At 42.0% G+C, this 21,287-nt stretch overlaps 1 protein-coding gene across 5 annotated transcripts in view; it reads right to left on the reverse strand.

Annotated features, from left to right (window-relative positions):
- The window catches only part of IQGAP2 (IQ motif containing GTPase activating protein 2), a 501,518-nt gene that overhangs the window by 424,494 nt on the left and 55,737 nt on the right, over positions 1-21,287 (reverse strand). For all 5 annotated transcript variants that reach the window (XM_075591289.1, XM_075591271.1, XM_075591261.1 and 2 more), the window contains exon 2: positions 7,194-7,293. In XM_075591289.1, the coding sequence (XP_075447404.1) occupies positions 7,194-7,293 (100 nt within the window). The remainder of the gene's footprint in view (positions 1-7,193; positions 7,294-21,287) is intronic.

A 21,287-nucleotide genomic window follows, 5' to 3' on the forward strand; every position in this document is an offset into this window, starting at 1 on the left:
CCACTCACTGTAGAGCAATTTTGCTGTTAAAGGTTTAAAAGGGATGTATATTATTTTAACTCACTCTACAAGATGCAAGCCAGCGCTGAGGCCAAACTGCTGAAAACTCACATTCTTCCCATTTTCAATTAACCTTGGTATTCCGACCTCATTAAAAAACAATATTTTGCTTGTGCATTAATGGGCGAAGAGAGAAAGACATTTGGTTCGTGCATATAAAAGCCTCTAATTTCCTACACTAGTTTTCTAGAACATCTTTATGTTTCTTACTATTATTTCTTCTATTAAAGTGAAATCTTCTTTACTTTATATTGTAAAACAAAGCTACAAAACCTGATCACTTTATTATAGCAAGGATGAACACAATGGACTTACAGATTTAGCCAAAGTTAAGGCATCCATTATTTGCAATTCAATGAAGTTGAGCACCAAATCCCGCTACACAACACACCCCTTAGGCAACGTCCATAGAGGAACGCGCTAGCTTCCGCGCTCCTTGCCGCAGCACACCCTCGCTTGCAGCAGGAGATATTTCCTGTCCTGCAGGCAGAGGCAACAGGGAGGCGTGTCAGGGGGCGCAGCCATGACATCACAGATCTGGTTCGCCCTCAATGGGCGAAACGCTCACGTGACCTGGCCGTCTCGCAGGACATACAAATAGGTTTGTAGCGCGAGGCGCCGGTGTGCCCGTAGCGCATGTGCATGCGCACTATGCACAAATGCATTGACGTCCCAGTGTTTGTTTCGGCGCTATGGACGTAGCCTTAGATTTTAAGTTCTTTGGGACAGGGCCTGCCATTGTTTGTACTTTATTTACCTTGTATTGTAATTGTGTAAAGCGCTGCATAACTGTAGTGCTCTATAAATAAAATAATACATACAGAACGTTGGCTACAGCTGTATTATTCCCTACTTATTATATAAAACAATTACAGTCTTCTTACTTATTATTTTTACTCTGTCACATTTAATAAAGCGGTTGTATATGTGATAGTACAGTATGGTTATGTTAAGGCTATAGGTACAAGATACAGTTAGATACAAGAGTTATTCAAATAGCTCGTTCACTCTAGGACCGAACTGAGCTAATGACAGTGGCACGTTTGATAGGATGAATCTGATTGGCATCAGATAAGTATTTTTATTTATTTATTTTACTGTTTCCATGACAATCAAATATTTTGGCAAGTTTTCATGATTATTATCTTCATGATAGATAGGGGTGTGTACATACACAAAGAATTTATTGTCCTACATTAAACATATCACAAACTACAAAGAACAGTTTTCTCCTCGATCAATAAAGCTACTAAAAATATACAGAGCTAGAGGAAGGTAAATAAAGAATTGCATCACAGATCACAGCAAAACACTGCATTTTATTTTGGTGTTGCCCGACCTTCAGATATTGATTGTGAGTGAACTCATAGTTTCCCATTTCATTATTATGACATGGGGCAAGAGGTGAGACTCTTAAGAACAAGAGCTGAGAGACAAAGGGGCGTATTCAATGAACCCCAACATTTATGGCCAATCACGGTGCCTAAATAAGCCCCTCAGTTACAGCTACTGGTGACTGTAGCTGTGTAGTTGTACCCGTTTGCTTTGGGTTTGTTACAATAAATATGACTTCTTTCACTGTGGAAAATAATGGAATATTGAGCAAATCTTCCTGGTTCTTAGATCTGGCATCCTGTTCCTGATGGCTACAAAGCACGGAGGATGAAGGTCAAGGTCGGATGGCACAGCAGAGGTGATGGGAGGGAGGTCCGGCGGTCAGAGATGGAGGAAGGAAATCCTTGATGGGGCAGCTGAAGGAGGGGGTGAGCCGGCACGGTCCGGAGTGGCTCCTGGGCTGTGTGCTTGGCGGCATGTCTGGGTGTCTAGGTCGAGGGGGTGCTGTCGCCCAGTGGTGTGGAGATGGGCCAGCGGTGGCGGCAGTGCAGACCCCAGCAGTGGCGGAGGCCTGGAGGTACCAGGGCCCAGGGCGGAGAGTGGTGCAGGGCAGAGAGCAGTGCCAGGAGAAACCCGCTACATGCGGAGAGGGAGTGGGAGTGTGTCGCCCCTGCCCCAAAGCATAACATCATGAGGGCAGAGCAGGGAGATGGGCCGAGTGGTACGGCCGCCCCAGATGCTACGAACAGCAGGGACGCTACTGGCTTCTGCTGAGACTTAGCCCATCAAGGCAGGGGAGGAGGACAGAGGGAGAAGCAAGAGTCTCCAGGGAAGCGCAGAACAGGACCATGCCAGCCTCAGAGCTGCAGGAGTCGGGCACAGATCAACGGATCAGGGGAGTGAGGCATCAGATGGGGAGAGGATGCATGCAGTGTTGGGGAGGCCACTACAAGAGGTGCGGAGGAGGGGTTGGTGAACTCTCCACCTGGGTGGGGATTGCCAGTAGGGGGTGGGACCCGTGCAGGTTTTGTACCGTGGTGGCAGTGAGGAGGGACTAGGGGTGCTGGATGGATTAGTGGGGTTATTGGGGGATGGGAGACACGTGTGTGGGGGGGTGGGTTCTGCGTCAAGGGAGGGAATAGGAGGGAGAGATGTTTAGTGCCCTGGGGCAGATTCGAGGGATTGCAATAAAGGAAATTGGATTTGGAGCATGAGCTTAGAGGCTTGCTCAGGGAAGATAGGATTCACCTTTCTGATGTCAGAAATTATATCCTGTTCTTGGCATGGCAGGGCGCACTAGAGAAGGCGGTGAGGCAGATTGTGGCTTGCAAAGCCAGTTTAAGGTCGGTTAAGCAACCTTGCTGTTGTCGGGAGTAGTGCAACACTGGGAAAGGACTGTCAGTATTGGCTCCTTAGTGAGGTGTCAGACCTCGTAATTGGAAGTTTGAGTAAATCAGTGCCATTCCCGGCTCGGGCGGCCAGATAGGTGGTGTCTTTCCATATGGTGGTTGTGCCATGCGGCCTGGACAGCAAGTGACGATGTAGGCACGAGCTGAGGGTGTCCTTTGAGCTCTTGGTAAGCAATATGGCTGGGTCCCCAGTATTGGTATTTGTTATGTTCATCATGCGGTGTTTAAAATGGTTATTATAATAAAGTTGCAACCGTTTTTCCTCCCAAGAAGTTGTTTGGTGTGGTTCTTGGAGACTATGGGGAAGGGACCAGCTTGAAGCATGGGTAAGTCAAGGAAGAGGCATTGGAAGTGGAAGTGCTGTGTGATAATGGTCAAAGGCGGGGTTGCAGACCTGTCTAATACATGCAAACGAGCATACAGTAATATTTCCATTTGATAGAGATATAGAGAGAGAGATATAGAGAGAGAGAGATATATAGAGAGTAGAGAGAGAGATAGAGAGAGATATAGAGAGAGAGAGATATAGAGAGAGAGAGAGATAGATAGAGAGAGAGAGAAAGAGAGAGATATAGAGAGAGATATGTAGAGAGAGAGAAAGAGATATAGAGAGAGAGAGATATAGAGAGAGATAGATAGAGAGAGAGAAAGAGAAAGAGAGAGCTAGAGCTAGAGCTAGAGAGATATCTCCCGTCACCTGTCAGATACAGAACGCCACTTATGTCTAACACTTCTGTCACAACTTCTGACAATTCCGTCGATGACACAAATTCATGGAGAGGAGCGTATATATTTATGTTAAAAGAGGTTCCCACACATTGCTGAACCTGTTCATAGAGTCTTCTAGGTAGCTTGTTATGCTCTCCATAAGCATTATATGGGATACTTGTCCCCTAACCTTTCTGTATGTGGGGGGGGGGGGGAGGGTTGATCTCCAGCATCTAACAATCAAACATATGGTAGCATTGAGGATATGTATAACTAATTTTGCCTCATTCTCTCATCAGAATACAAGTGGTCCTGCCAGTTTTACGAGTCTTGTTCCTCACCTAACTCTCTCTCTCCAGGGCCAACATGTATCAGTATGTCTGATTTGTACGAATTGATAAACGGCTGTGCTCTGTAGGTCGTATTGCTCTTGCAGATTTTGGAAATACTGCATTTCATTTTGGACTGCGAGAAAAAATAATAATTCTATAACTTTTTAAATACCTCTAGGTCGCCAATTGTTTAAATACCGCGGGGAACAGTTATGATTGTAGGCTAAAGGGATCAGAGAGAATTTCTCTGCAAGTTTCACGTTTGCCTTGGAAGTGTCCCAGATGGCACATGAGTTTCTTAAAATCAAGTTGTCCGATATTATCTTTGGCCTATCCTTTTTGTCTAGCCGAATTATATCTGCAAGCTTAATGGGAGATATTAAACTGGCTTCCAGATCCACCCATCTCAGATTTTGGTGGGACGTGCTATTGCATCACCTGTCCCAATTGAGCTGCTCTGTAGTAGTTAAGAATATGCAGCATGCCTAGACCACCAAACTCTTTTGGTCGATACATTATATCTTTTTTAATTCTGGGTCTTTTATTGTTCCATATAAATGTAATTAGCATCCCCTGCAAAGCAGCCAGTTTTTGAGTCGGGACCCGTATTGGGAGAGTATAATAAAACACATAAGAGACGTGAAAGAATGTTCATTTTAATTGCTCAAATACATCCCAACGATGAGATTGGATAGGTAGGCCATTGTGAAATTTCAACAAAGGTGTATAGTTGCATCTATATAGTACTTTGATATCTTTCGGAAATTGAATGCCCAGATACTTCAAGGATTTTGGGTCCCATTTAAAATCAAAGTTAACATGTAATAGTTATGACGTTTATTGGGGGACATTAATACTGAAGGCCTCCGATTTTGAATGATTCATTTTAAATCCAAAGTGCCAAATTCGGACATTTTATAAAAGAAGTTGGGGAAGGACGACTAAGGTTTTGCGATTAAAATGATGTCATCGACAAATAAGGCTACTTTAATTTCGTCTGTCACTATTTTGAACCCAGAGATATCTGTGGAGTTTATTATAGGACAACAGTGGGGTTCTATGGAGAGAGCAAATAGTAAGGGTAAGAGAGGATATCCTTGTCTCGTCCCATTTGAAATGGGGAACTGATCTTAGAGTTGCCCGCTATGGACGCTGTTAGTGTTACATAGACAGCCTGTACACCTTCCATAAAGGATGTGCCAAACTCGTACGCCTTCAACGTACTAAACATAAAATCCCAATCAAGCCTATAGAAGGCTTTTCAGCTTCCAGATTTCAGACCACCAACAGTGGCATACGCTCTTTTAAAATAGGCACAGAAGAGTTTTCGCACTCAAGTGAATTATATACACTTGAATTCTGGAACCGTTCCACTGCTTTTTCTTTTCTTTTTAATATATAGCACTTTGACTTGTGGCAATAACTTCAGGCATAATCTCCGTAATGAGCAATACTGTACGTTGTTTAAAGTAGATTGCAAATCTGTATCTCCAGATGTACTCATGTTCAACAATGTAATTTCAGCTAAGAATATTACACACTTAACAGGAACCATACAGTAGATACAGGTTTACATATCTGAAATACAGATGACGAATACACTTGAGCAAATAGAATTTGTTGTGATTTTTCAAAAATATTGCTCGCAATAGTAACTTGACATTATTGACACATGCACAGAATGTATCACAGCAATTTCAGATAACTTTGGTGAAAGACAATTCACAATCTTTTTGATGCACGGATGTTGGGTGTTTTTCCCATTTTTCTGACATCCACAGAATCGCTTTTAAATTGTACATACTATATAACATGATGGGAGTAAAAGTTGTGCACTATTATACCAACGTATAGCTGCAACTGCCGGTTGTAGACTGCTTGCCTTGAGAATTCTGCACTTTAACATCGGATTAACACAGTGGGGGTCCCTGCATTTGAATGGGACTCATGCTGTGTGATTCCTACCGGGCTGCGAGTCCCATTCAAACGTAGGGACCCCCGCTGTGCTAATCTGATGGGCCATTACAGCCTGCTGTGGACCATCTCACAAATTACTGTGAGATGGTCACAGATTTTCCTTGGCAAGCAGTCTACAACCAGCAGTTTCATTGGTATAATGTGTGGTAGAAAAATATTTTCCAAAAATTAACAACAATATTTACAGTGCCCATTTTTAGGCTACTAAACCAAAACCCAATAATGAGTGATGAGAAACTATTCATATAAAACCTAGTGAACACTAATGTGAATGGAAGTGTCAAATCAAAATGTGTAAGTCACTGGTGTGTAAAGTCCATACAAAAAAAGTATTTGGCTCAATATGAAAAAGTTAAACTATTCTCTCCCTGTCTGCAGCCCCTTATATATAATGGCTGCACAACAGAACTCTAAGAGAAAATAGAAAAGTGCACCCGACCACTCATAGTATAGTATATCTAGTATTTTATTCATATAAAAAAGGGGTACGTTTTGTATGTACATCAAGATAAAATTGAAAATGCCATTAGAACAAGCCTGTCAGTGATGTGTCAGATTCCCTGACGAAGTGGCTGGAGGCGTCGCTACGAAACGCGTAGGATCTCTTTTTTGCCTCACTGCCCAAGTGGCAACTGGACTGATCACTGCTATCGAAAAGTTATGTTGCTCCAAATATATTGGGAGCATATTTTAGTTTATGCGTTTTGGCTGTAACCACGGAGGTTGGAAAGACGGTATCATCTCTACCGTCGGCGTGCAACTGTGTTACCGGACGTCATCTCTGTGGGCGTTCTTTGCATGAACCGGTTTAAACTAGTGTGATATCCGCTGGACAACTGCAGTGCTCTGCCAGCCTCTCCGACCTAACCAGATGCGATGATTACCGAGGGGACACAACAAACCTAGATGAGTACGACTTACCTGTGGACCTCCCGCTGACACATCGCTGACAGGCCGAGTCGTTGTTCTAATCGTGTTTTTAACTTTATCTTGATGTACGGGCAATACTTACCCCTTTTTTTTACGAATACAATTCGAGATATACTATACTATGAGTGGTCATGTGCTCCTCTTCTACTTTCTCTAATACTATATCAAATACACAATGCAGTCCTTTAGTCATGCTCCAGTTTCTTCACAAACAATTAAAATATACAATATTTTCTGTTATTTTTTCTTACGGCTTCAAACACTTTATGTGACTACTACTTTGGGACTCAAACCCCACATTAACCAATTCAAAGCCAGAGAGGTCAGAGCAATACACGGTTTGCCCTATTGGAACGGAATAGGTTAAACGTAAAGCGATACATTTTGCACCATTAAAAGGTCACAGGTTGATAATTTCCAGGGCACAAAAAGTGCATCTTACCGTTTTGCTTCCTCTAGGTGGCATAAATACTCATAAGCAATGTTCTGCCGCCTCCTTTCATCCATTTCCTCCGCAGAAAGCCTTTCATCATCAACGATAGCTGGAAATAGAAAAGAGGGAGTCAAATTAGATATAATTACAGGGGAGACCACCTTCAAAAGAAGTGCAAGCAGTATTAAATAATGCTGTGCACGTTTACAAAGGTTCTCTGCTTATGGAAAGCTCATCCAGCGCACATCTCCTGTTGATGGTGTGTAGTTTTTCCTGTTTGGAATCCAGCTTAGCTTTAGCGCTACTTATCTTTAGACATAAACACTTCCTTTTGTTGGTTTTCAAGGTTTATCATTTGAAAGTCAGTGCTTTTGTTTAGCACCATGCAATGCTCTGTATTGTCTTGCCAAAAGCGAAAGACGTAAACAATAGTATTTGAGAAATTGATGCAGCCAAACACCGCACCAATTTGAACTAATAGTCATGCAACACCTAGTAGGTAAAAAGGTACAACACGGATGACATGTTACACAAAAGCAAGTCTAAATCTTCAATTTACCTCATTTGCTTTATATTTTCCCATTTTATGTTTTCAAACCATGTAAACTGATCTTAGTGTGGGGATATTGCGACAGTGTGATCTAATCTTAGTATGGGGATATTGCGACAGTGTGATCTAATCTTAGTGTGGGGATATTGCGACAGTGTGATCTAATCTTAGTGTGGGGATATTGCGACAGTGTGATCTCATCTTAGTGTGGGGATATTGCTGCAGTATTGCGGCAGTGTGATCTAATCTTAGTGTGGGGATATTGCGACAGTGTGATCTAATCTTAGTGTGGGGATATTGCGGCAGTATTGCGACAGTGTGATCTAATCTTAGTGTGGGGATATTGCGGCAGTATGATCTAATCTTAGTGTGGGGATATTGCGACAGTATGATCTAATTTTAGTGTGGGGATATTGCGGCAGTGTGATCTAATCTTAGTGTGGGGATATTGCGGCAGTGTGATCTAATCTTAGTGTGGGGATATTGCGACAGTGTGATCTAATCTTAGTGTGGGGATATTGCGGCAGTGTGATCTAATCTTAGTGTGGGGATATTGCGGCAGTGTGATCTAATCTTAGTGTGGGGATATTGCGGCAGTGTGATCTAATCTTAGTGTGGGGATATTGCGGCAGTGTGATCTAATCTTAGTGTGGGGATATTGCGGCAGTGTGATCTAATCTTAGTGTGGGGATATTGCGGCAGTGTGATCTAATCTTAGTGTGGGGATATTGCGGCAGTGTGATCTAATCTTAGTGTGGGGATATTGCGACAGTGTGATCTAATCTTAGTGTGGGGATATTGCGGCAGTGTGATCTAATCTTAGTGTGGGGATATTGCCATGCTTTTCCCCTGTTATATCCCACCATGGCAGCTGTTATTTTAACATGTAAACCGGATTACCTCATCATTGATGTACAGACAGACGAGATTGAAAATCCCACTCCATCAAAGTCCCCAATTTAAGGGTCACATGTCCATATTTTCACTTCGTTAAAAAAAACTATTTGCAATACTTGTCCAATTGTCTTTAGAAAGGCACCGCTCACCTTAACTTTAACCTATTATGCAGCACTCACTTTGATCATATAAGACCAGCTCCAATGACAATGGCATATTTCAGTTGTCGTGATACTGGTTACTTTATTCATTTGGAGAATGAAACTGTTTTAGCTCCCCCCTTGTGTGAACATATATCCAGTAAAAAAGATACCTTGTTGAGTTAACGGCGACAGGGCCTTAACCCCTGGCTACGGCTTCAAATAGGAAGCCTGTATCTGGCTAATGAGTCCAGCAGGGAGCTGGTTAATTGCAGCCACAGACAATTAGCCAATGATAGAGGTAGAAAAGCCTCCTGCTTAATCTGCAGGAGATCGCTCTAGCACAGGGGAGGTGTGTGCTGTCAGAGAGGGATCCCAGGGAACATGCCCCCTAGTCCAGGACACAGCGGCCCTGCACCGAACAGACACCAACCCAGACCCGAAATAAGGGACAGAGCCCCTGATAACTTTGGATCAAAGGTTGGTAAGAGGCCTGGACTCCAAGCCCTTCAGATAGGGACTGGGAGAGTGATGCAAACTGCGGTCTGGAGAAGAAAAAAAGTCTGGCTACATCTGTACAAATGTGTAAAAAAGTTGACGCCTGTAAAAATCAGCAGTCTTTTTTTTCCAGCATCATTCGAACCGGGGGAGCAGGGTGAGGGCTCTGGGGATCAACCATGCCCTTTTCAGCTGCAGGTATCCTACAGTTCCCGAGATACTTGTAATTTTAGGTGTCAGTACACTTTCTAGTTATTTAAACATGGCGGCCACGGTTATCCAACAGGAAGCCGCAATGCCATCCATTGTGGCTTCCTGTTGGCCTGTGGTTTGTTGGTCAGTTTGAATTTCTGGAAGGAGAACATAGATACCAAATCAGTTAAAGAAAAAAAACAAGCAGGTGGGATTACTGCTTTAAACAGTAGGGCAGAGCACTAGGTGTGCAAACAAAAAAATTCCCTTGCTTCCCCTAGTGGTATAATCATATCGACCTCATGTGTCCATTTATTTTCAAGGGTAGGCAAAAATCTAAAATACTGTACTTAGGAGCCTGCGTTGTGTCACCTCCCCTCCTTCCGCAAGCCGTACCCGACTGTAGTTAGAATTTTTTAAGGCATCATCATCCAGCTAAGAATTCCATAAATATGGCACTGCCATTAGTTTGTTTTGGTCCTTTACGCAGGACGTTTTACATACTGTAGCAACCCAATACACTATTTTTACATACTGTACATCTATGCAGCTGTGATACAGATTTATTTATTTTTAATTTTTGTTTTTAAATAAAAAGGGTCAAAATATTCTGTACTAGAAAGGAAACTAATTGCAAGCTGGGAATATGCTTTTATGGCCAATTTATCCTGAAACGATACCCCTTCTAGCCTTAAGTGATTAATGCATTCTAGCTATTATGTCTTGCAGCATAAATCAGCAGGACACATAATTCACTAAACATGTCAACATATCCCTTAGGGTTTAAGAATTATGATGTTAAAAAGGACTCTCTAAAGGCTACATTATAGGTAAAAAAAAATATTGAAACAAGATGTGGTGCGCAGATGCCAAAATTATTTACAGCAAAATGGAATATCCCACTTAGAAATGTAAAAAGTTCATGGGTACTTCAATTTCTTTCAATGTAATCAAATACATTATAGGTTCCACACTCCAGTCCATATCAAGGTTTCCACATCGTCTATACCTGGCTGCTGCATTAATATTCATTTTCATGAGGTGCATCGCTCTCCCTGGCTATTAAACAGTAACAAAGCTTCCAAATGCCACAGTTTACCTAGGAGAGTCCTGGATTGCCCGGGCCTGCAGAAAATCACAAAGGCTATTGTTTCAATAAAGTATCATTGATGATCCTTTAGATCAGCCCCCATCTCTATATTTAGTGTATTGGTAGTTTATAAAAGTTGGGTCGAGTGGAGTCATCCAGAAATGTTAAAGTTACATTAGCACCCCTTCACTAACAAAAAAAATGAGGAAAGAAAATATAGGAACCTTTCAGTGTGAGATGCGCAGGCAAATTATTAGAGACAAGGAAAAAGCAGAGGTATTAAACAAATTCTTTGCCTCTGTATTTACCAGGGAAGAATCAATTGCAATAGTAGTGCCCCAGGAGGAAGCCACAATTTCTATATTAACAAACAATTGGTTAACTGAGGAAGAAGTTCATAGGTGGCTTGATAAAATTTAAGTAAATAAGGCGCCTGGCCCCCATGGCATAGATCTAAGAGTTCTGAAGGAGCTAAGTTCAGTAATAGCCAAACCATTACATTTAATATTCAAGGACTCCATTTCCACAGGCTCCGTACTTCAAGATTGGCGTATAGCAGAAGTGGTGCCCGTATTTAAAAAGGGAGCTAGATCACAACTGGGGAATTACAGACGTGCAAGCCTGATATCAATAGTAGGGAGACTACTTGAAGGTTTAATATGGGATAATATTCAGGAATACCTCATGGAAAACAAAATTATAGTCAGCATGGATTTATCTATGAAGGATAGATCTTGCCAAACTAACCTGATCAGTTTCTTTGAGAAGGTAAGTAGGAATTCTGACCAGGGTAATGCAGTTGATGTGGTCTACTTAGATTTTGCAAAGGCTTTTGATACGGTTCCACACAAGAGGCTGGTGTACAAAATAAAGCAAATTCGACTCTGTAAAAAATATTTGCACCTGGATTGAAAACTGGTTGAAGGATAGACAACAGAGGGTTGTCATAAATGGAACATTTTCAGGTTTGGCTAAAGTTGTGAATGGAGTACCTCAAGGATCAGTACTGGGACCCTTGGTTTTTAACTTGTTTATTAATAACCTTGAGGTTGACATAGATTGCAAAGTCTCCATCTTTGCTAATGATACTAAATTGTGTAAGGCAGAATCAGAGCAGGATGTAATTTCTCTCCAGAAGGACTTGGAGAGACTGGAAATTTGGGAAGGTAAATGGCAGATGAGATTTAATACAGATAAATGTAAAATTATGCATTTGGGAAACAAGATAAACAGGCGATTTACAGATTAAATGGGGATAAATTGGGGGAATCCTTGATGGAGAAGGATTTAGGAGTGCTTGTAGACAGCAGGTTTAGCAATAGTGCACAAAGTCATGTAGTAGCTGAAAAGGCAAACAAGCTCTTATCTTGCATTAAACGTGCAATGGATGGAAGGGAAGTAAGACCACACCTTGAATATGGAGTCCAATTTTGGGCATCACTCCTTAGAAAAGACAAATTAGATTTGTTTACTTTAGAAAGGAGGCATCTAAGGCCGCGGGCATGGTAAGCCACGATCGACAGTGAGCCCCTGCAGCCGCAATGAGAGCGGCTTTAGCAGAAGCTCGTGCACGCTTCCGCAAGCGTACGGAAGTGTAGCCGACATTAATTTTTTAGATTGAGCGCTCACGGGAGCGCAGGGCCGGTCACGCGAGTGGTTTGCCAGCTCCGTGACGTCACTGGCCCGCCCCCCGAAACATCCCTGACGGCGCGCGAACTAAGGCCAGGGAAAGCACCCGCTTTCCCTCAGCCTCAGCGCGCCTCCGCATGGCTGAAGTCACCATGGACTCAGCCTTAGAGGGGATATGATAACTATATACAAATATAGTCGGGGACAATACAAGGAGCTTTCAAATGAACTATTAATCCCAAGGGCAGTACAAAGGACTCGGGGTTATCCCTTAAATTTGGAGGAAAGGAGATTTCACCAGCAATACAGGAAAGGTTTCTTTACAGTAAGAGCCGTTAAAATGTGGAATTCATTACCCATAGAGACTGTGATGGCAGATAAAACAGATATCTCCAAAGGGATATACCAAATAAATAAACATGGAAAGGATGTTGATCCAGGGGAAAATCTGATTGCCAATATTTGGTGTTTGGAAGGAATTTATTTCCCCCCTTATGAGATATCATTAGATCAGCGGTGCGCAAAGTGGGGGCACGAGATTAACTGCGGTGTTAATAGCTAAGTGTCGGTAGCTGCACTCAGGTGCCAGGGTTCACAATATGTGCGCTCTTCAGATAATTCCCGTCCGGTGGACCAATAGGAAGCCGAGGCATCTGTGCAGCTTCCTGTTGGAACATGTGATGCGGGAGCTTCAAACTTGAAAGCCCTGCTTGCTGAGCAGCTACCGGCACCTACTTCGAACGTATCTCTGGAAGTAGGGGGTCACCGGAGCTGAAATTAACAGGGTTCAGCTCTGGAGAACCCGTTTCAACCCTACATGAAATTATTTTTATTTATTTTTAAATCGCCGTCTTGGATTGCACCTTTAAGTAAGCCTATCTTGATTAAACCATCCAGAACTTTGGTTAGATGCATCTCAACCTACACTTTGCAACAATTATGGTTCTCCCTCAAACCTGACAACAGCTTGAGAATTCTTAGTTTAAGTATAGCTGATCTATAACCCCGACTCCCCTCACAGTACTGTAGGTTTACATACAAAACACAAATCATGAGTAGGAGTGACATCATGTGATGGAAGCTTGATTCTCGGCCTACAACCCCACCCCTGGGACTTCCATCTGCCTTTATCTAAAGGTTTTGAGGACATATCTATCAGTTTTTGTTTCCCTCTTACTATACGGATAATGATGCTGCACAAAAAAAAAATTCAGATCCAATTTAATAAAAACATCCGTGCGTGTGTCTACTCCAACTCCCGAGCACGTGGGCCCAATATAGCATTTGGGGTTTTCTTAGCATGCTAGATGTTATTATATTTCATAAAAAAAGACAAGTTAACAGCAAATAATTTAAAGAATTTTTTAAAAAACTATATCACACAATTGTTCTTGAATACTGCGATTTTAAGCCTATAGCTCCCACATAATATAATGTATATCGTTTAAAATATAGACATTTTGCATTACTGTTTGGAGATTCATTGTAGGTTGTTATACTTTTTAGGCGACCAACATGAGACTTCTTCAAGATTACATTTTGGTGCACAGAGCTTTCGAACCTAACAGGTCTCTTGAAGTTTACACAACCGTAACGAATATACACTTCTCCCAGAAACAAAATGGCGCCTAGAACTTTAGACAATGATTATTGGGGGTGGCGGAAGGAGGGGGAGGGATGGAAAGGTGAAAGGGTTCGGTGCCAGAGATCCATAATTCTAAATTTCTATGCTACACCACGCTTGGAGACACAATACTTGATCTTAACATTACATTTTAAACAGAATTTACTATTTATTTTATTTTTAAATCCCAAGAGAAGAATTCCAGATCGCATTCATTTTATTTGGATTCTTGTAACTCTTAGATTTCTTTATTTGGCAGTGTAAGGGAGTGAAGAGGTTAACTCCCTTTCCAAACATCAGGAGACTGCACGGGTGTCAGATTTCATACCTGAACTGGGAGGTGTGGACAATTAACTCCTGATTGTCTTTGAACAGCTATAAAAGGAAGGAAGTTGCCAAAGAGCTAGTTTTTCCCCATTAGGGTAGAGTGACTTCACCAAGCCAGCAGAGAGCCTGGCTGTTATTGACCCTAGGACTGAAGGAAGCAGGCCTGTGGGGTCCAGGAGGGAATAACACCCAGGATAAAGATTGCTCCCCAGAACTGGCATTCCTGAACGAATGACATGGAGACCCTGTGAAGGAATCCCTGCGACATATCAGATAAAACTTTCTATATTGTTCCCTGTCTTACTAATATTGTGGTTATAAGTTTGGACTGGTTACTGGCTTACCCAGCCAGTCAGATAGAAAGGGCGGAGAAACGTTTATTTAGTTTCCCTAACGGGAATAGGATTTGATTTTATAATGTTGTGTTTTGCCTTAAAGCTGCAGTTCAGTCAATATCCTGCATGTATGGTTTTTTTTTTAAATAAATCAGTTCAGTAGTAAGAAAAAATACTTTTAGCATTTTCTGTTTAAAAAACAACAACTTTGAAAGACCAATTTTCTTGTATTCTATTTTAACAACCATTTGCTAAGGCACTGCCCCTTCATGTCCTGTCACACCCCTTTGTCAGCCCTGCCCTCCCTCTAGCACACGTCAGTGCAGGAGTGCTCATGAATATTCATGAGCTTCCACTGAGTGACAGAAGCAGAAGAAAAACATATCCCTTCTCTAATGATGTCACCAAATTTCGCCGATCAATACATGGAGAACGAATTGACTGGCAGCTATACAGTTCTTTAGGTAATTAGCGATTGCCCACATGAAACTATTGAAGTAAAAAAATTAATAAAAAAAAAAAAAAAAAGACTGAACTGCAGCTTTAAAGGGACAGTGTACCCAATGTTTTAGTTGTCTTTTGGTTAATAAACCAATCCAGTTAAGGTTCACCCTCTGTCTATGCGTCTATCTGCCGTCGCCTACAGGCCGCTGCGTCACATATGGTGTCAAAAGTGGGATGCAGGGTCTCAGAGTTCGGCTGAAGAATCGCATGCAGAGGATCACCGCACTGGATAAAACAACAAAACGAGGCTGCACAACAGACTGTGACCCACAAGCGGAACCGATTCTGGAAGCAAGATGGCTACAGACGGTGACCCACCAGAGGTACTGATTCTGGGAGTGAAGTCTGCACCACCAGGTGTGTGAGAATTTTTTTTGCGCTGAAGCAGTGAATACCGGCTGACCCACAAGCGGTACTGATTCTAGAAGTAAAGGCTGCCACACCGCATAGGACTACCAGCTGTGAATGGAGTATATGAAGGAAAAGTGTGAAAGTTGATGCAAAACTGTGCTGAAGCAGGGAAACTTTAACAGACGGTGACCCACGAGCGGTACTGATTCTGGAAGAAAAGACTGCCACACCACATTGGGCTACCAGAGGTGATTGGAGTATATACAGCTATAAAAAGGCAGGAAGTTGCCAACGACAGAGAGCTGGGTTTTTCCCCAGGAGGGTAGAGAGACATCTCCCAGCCAGCAGAGAGCCTGGCTTTTATGGACCCTAGGACTGAAGGAATCAGACCTGTTGGGTCAAGCTGGGAATCACACCCAGGATAAAGATTGCTCCACAGAACCGGCATACCTGAAGGAGCGACATGGAGACCCTGTGAAGGAATCCCTGCAACATATCAGATAAGACTTTCTATATTGTTCCCTGTCTTACTAATGTTGTGTCTATGCGTCTATCTGACCTCGCCTACAGGCCGCTCCGTCACAGGCAGAAGTAAATGTTTTTTTTTTTTGCAGACATAATGTCTAAATCAAAACCTGCGACGGCTCCTGTAGGATGCAAATTATAATCAAAAGGATATAAGATAACACTATATACATACTACATGATGTAAATGTAGTTGCTAGCGAAAAATTGTCAGACCGTGGTCCCATGGCAACAGAATTAATGCCAGATTCTAAATATGGATTTTGTTGAAGATATATTTAAATACCTTACTATAGGACTGGTGAAGTGCGACAGTTACTAGCAATGTTACAGCTATCATTTCCAGCCTGGGACATTCCTCCAACGCCATGTACTTTTCCTATCCAAAGCCAATGACCATTCAGGACAAACACAGATTACCAGGCAAAAATAAATATATTATTTAGGACCCTGGATGCTGAAAGCTGTAGTATTCAGTGTTACCCCAGAAATGTTATAAAAATTGTTACTAAATCATTCATTTTTTTTACCCAATCAATTATTGAAGTAAAAGTATTGAATATACAGTAGAGATGGCATTTTTTGTTTTATTTTACCTTTGCTGTCTTTCACTAAAGAACGTTCTTTGGCTGTGGTTCACCAAGTCGCAATGGCTTGAATGGCAGTTAACACCAGATCTGGGCGAGATAGGTTACATTGCGGCTTAGTGAATTTATGAATAATAAATTAATACGCCTTTATTCCTCATCCTTCATTACCTGCAGCTTTCAACTCATCGACTTGACCCCCTGTAGATTGCTCACAAACGCTTTCCATGCAACCATGGTTCAGCTACTCATTTATATTCAGATGTTCTCCTTTATTTGCACATAATTTATCTCACACAGAATTGTGACATATTGAAGGATCCCAAGATCAAAAATGATCTGTGAATTTTTTTTAATGTTTATGCAATAACATGGTTTCACGTCCATCAATATAATCAATAATTCTGCAGAACTAATAGGCTTTGTGAAAGCTCTACTCAACTTCCAAACCCTTCCTAGATCCCAGTCACATTACATCATATTACAAAAAAGGCCAAGTAATGTGTATTGTGATGTAATATGTCCCATAACCAAGCACACTTCAAAATTAAACACACATGTAGTTTATAGTAATGCCAAAATCAGGAATATTGTTTAGGAAAGAAACAGAATAGGACTTGGAAAAAAAAATCAAAATGCAAGCATATGTTTTTTTTTTTTTTTAAGGCTTTCAATTTTTTACATTGCGTAAAACAAAAGCAGGATTGTTATAAATGGATGTTTCGGGATTATTTCTGTTCTCCTGCAATACTAATTGGTAAAATGTGTAATGGGTGACTCACAAATTGTTGGCATAATTACTTCTAATCATACAGTTACTTTGCATTAGCTTAATGGGTATTTAACTATTAAGCTTTTACTACAGCCCAGAGCCATATATTAATGTAATCAAATATTTAATTGCTCTGATAGCTTGTGCTGCATTGAAAGCGCACAAATTGGTCACCGCATTCACTTCCTTTAGAGTGTTCACGTTTTAGTTATGCAAAGGTGAAATGGAAACTGGAAAAACCACAATATCCATCTAAAATTAACCCTTTCCTGTGATTCAACTGCTCCAAAAAAAACATGCAATCCCATATCACAATGAAGAAAGTAATCCGTGTGGATCTGTTTTGGAAGAATATAAATCATATTTCTCACGACCTAGAGTAAGACTGACTTTTCTTTTAAAAAAACCCCGAAATCTCATTGCTAATTTTGATGTCGTCATTTGAATAAATGTGCAGCCCTCCTTGCCTGGCTACTACACCGAGTTGGATATATACATGGCTGTGCCGAGTCTCATATCTGTTCAGGGTGCTGGGTCCGTGCAAATCGAATGATGATGTGCACCAGAAACTAATTATAGTACAAACAAGCTTTATTCAGCATCCATTTGTAATGCTCTTCACCAGTGGCGGATTTCCCATCAGGCCCAGCCCGGCCAAATTTGGGGGCGGCAAAAATGTCAGCCCCTATATGCTGTTGCTGCGCGCTCGGGCCAAATCGCAACTGATGGGAAGGCACTTAGTCGTGTCAGCCGCCGCCTTGCTGCCGCCCAACTTCTCCTTTGGAATCCCAGCGTCAAATGACGCCGTGCGACATCACCAAAGTGGCATCACATGGCGTCTTCTTGCCATGGCAACGTGATGTCGCGTTGGTGATGTCCGCGACATCATTTGACGCTGGAATTCCAAAGGAGAAGTTGGGCGGAAGCAAGGAGATGGCCGGCACATAAGTGCTTAGGGTTGGCGGATTTTAAATATCCGCCGCTGCTCTTCACAAACATTCTTCCGTTACATACATAAACTGGTGACATTACAGTGTTTGTACATCAATGCGTCTTCACTAGGTAGCGCTCACTCTAGGAAGATACTTAGGCTTGTTCCTTCTGGTGTTAACCATATTGACTAGCTCCTGTGTAGCGTCCATTACACTCCATTTCAACTGGGCCCCTTCTGGGATTAGCGCTGCTCTCCTTCATATTGGGCTCAGTATCCCGGTGCTGAATACGGTGTACCTCTTCTAGACAAACAAGGTCTGAGTTAGCTGTGGACATCCCAGTTTGGCCGATCCGACTATGCCCCAGAGCTACTACTTGGAGAACCCAATTGGGACATATGCTTCCTCTTAATGAATCTAGAGATAACTGGATAAGGCACTTTCCCTAACTATAAAACAACAAACAAGGACACGAGGTAATATTAATATATTTATCTATACATTGAAAACAATTTATACGACTTCACTGCGAGCCCCCCTGCCACCCCAAGGACCATCCTTTCTAGAACCTTCTCTCAGGCAATTTATGCCCTGAAAGTGATGTTACTGGTCACCATGCATAACATGGGAGTGGCTTGTCTCCTGTCAAGTATCCACACAGTTAACCGCTTTATTGAAATAGTTGTCCCTAAGGGGGGGGGGAGGGGGGCGGGTGGCTACCAATGTAATCAGGAGGTCATATGATAAAGGAAGCTGAAATCTTGTTAAGCAGGAACACCTTTCGAGTACATCGACTAGGCGCAATAATTCTGTTCCTTTGTGACATTGCAGTCAGAGAAAACAGGTTGGAAGTTAGTTATTCCTACTACGAATGAAATAACCTCTGTGGTGGCAGATCGTGCGTCATTAGAGGACTGCTCTCATCTGGATGGTGAAATGTGGACATATATGATCTCTAAATATGAAGTGTTCTCTATATAATGTAGATTTTGACATTACTTGTGTTTGTTGTTCTTTTCCAGAATGAATAATTTATGTAGCTTAGATTATGTTATATTTTGTGTAGGGGCCACTCCACAGTTCCAAAAATCAAACAAATCCACCAAAGAAAAGACAGGGCACCTTCACCATAATTCACAAGGAGAGGCAGGAAAAGACAGCACTACTTGGCACTTCTCCCATTGATGTCTTGTTACAAATGTCTCTCGGTGCAAGTATTGTTTCTGGACTCTTCAACTGACCCTTCAGCACCCTCATCTTTCATGGGACAACATTCCAAAGTTGCTAAGGCAACCCTGACTGGACCAGAATCTCACACATACTTTGTCATTACACATGGACCCCCAATAAAACACACATAAGATATATATATATATATATATATATATATATATATATATATATATATATATATATATATATATATAAAATATATATATATATATATATATATATATATATATATATTTTATATATATATATATATATATAGAGAGAGAGAGAGATATTATACACACACTTTATAATGCATGCAGGTTTACCAATTATAAAGTTATAAAAACCTAATACAAAAATGTATAAACTTCACATAAAATTATGTTTCCCTAAAAACTTGCCAGTTCTAAACAGAAGACAAAATACTAAAATGCTTTAGCATTAGCGAATTGCAAAGGAAATAACAACACTTTAAATAAATGTGATTTCTTCCATCATTGTGACTTCTACTGTAGCTGATAAAAGCTCCCTCTCCAGAGCAGCTGGCTGCTGTGATTTGTCTTTTTTTCAGTTGTGAATGTGGCATTGTTATTGTCGGCCTCATCTTTACTATTCTATTTAACATTTCATTTGATTCTGCAATGTGATCCACAATACCTGGAGTAGAACTGCAATCCTGTTCATGAAGATTTTGAGTGGTAATGGAAGGCAGCAATGTTCTATTCATGTGGGCGACACAATGTTTCACTAGGTGCTTGTTCAGTCAGATAGAGCCTTCTGATGCTGGCAGTCTGCTTACGTTTGAAGTTCTAGTCCCATACATACAGCATGACATGTGGCATCAGATGTCGGAGATGTAGGTAGTTGTTGCTGATGGCTTCTAGTGTCAAATGATCTCTAGCGTAGTTTAAATATATTTTTCCATCTGTATTTGTGACGGTGAAGGGGTACCCACGCCAGAAAATGAAGGTATTTGGCCCGGCAGGGGGCCCCTGAGCCATATTGGGAAAATGTAGATTGTCAGCTCTGCAGCCCAGTAATTGCAAAAACACTGTGCATTCAATAAACATGTATGTGTGTCTCCCACCAGGTATATGGTGGCGAGAATCATGTTGTGTAACTATGAAATGTATTAATGTACACAGGCGGCACATTTTATTTGAGTACGGCTCATTCCGCAAGCCGGGATATGTCCCGGCTTGCGAGCCGCACTCCCTCAGCGGTGATGCGCGGTCACGCGTCATCGGGTGCCTGTGCCGCCTGTACGCGTGCCCAGGGCTCCCTCGGGGAGCCCTGGTGTCGTGAGGACGGCGGCGGGACGTTCCGGGGGACCCGGCGGACCCGGTGAGGAGAGGGGGAAGCCCCGATCGGCGGGCCTCTCCTCCGAGGCTTCAGCGCGCGCCCGGCACCCTCCGGCGCGCGCCAGGTTACTGCTGCGGCCGAGAACGGGCAAATGCTCGATTAAACTCGGCCGCAGCAGTAGAAGTGTTTCCCTGTAACCGCGCAAAGAAAAAATGGTTTTAAAACCCAGCAGCCCAGCGAATGGATTTTAGCTAACTTCTGCTAGGAAGGTCCTAGCACGCTGAGATTTGCTGTGAGCGCTGGTCAGCTAAACTCATTAACAAGGTTATAGCGCAATTTTGATAAAGGTATATAAAAAATTGATGAATAAAAGTCCCCAAGGTTTAGATTTTTATTAAAGTAATGGTCAGAGGAAGTCATTCAGTATGGATAAAAATCCATTTGCATAGGAAACAGAGGGAGCTATTCCGCCCTCTAAGCTTCAATGGACCAGTTTCAAAGGCAGTCCAGGATATGGAGGTGTTAACCATTTGTTAGCAAGGATATGGAGGTGTTACCCAGTTGTTAGCAAGGAGGGGCAAAGGGAGAAAATTTCAATAAGCATCCTGGCAAATGGTTGCTCTGCCCAGACTT

The sequence above is a fragment of the Ascaphus truei genome, chromosome 1, assembly GCF_040206685.1.
Source record: "Ascaphus truei isolate aAscTru1 chromosome 1, aAscTru1.hap1, whole genome shotgun sequence".
In the NCBI taxonomy this organism is placed as follows: domain Eukaryota; kingdom Metazoa; phylum Chordata; class Amphibia; order Anura; family Ascaphidae; genus Ascaphus; species Ascaphus truei.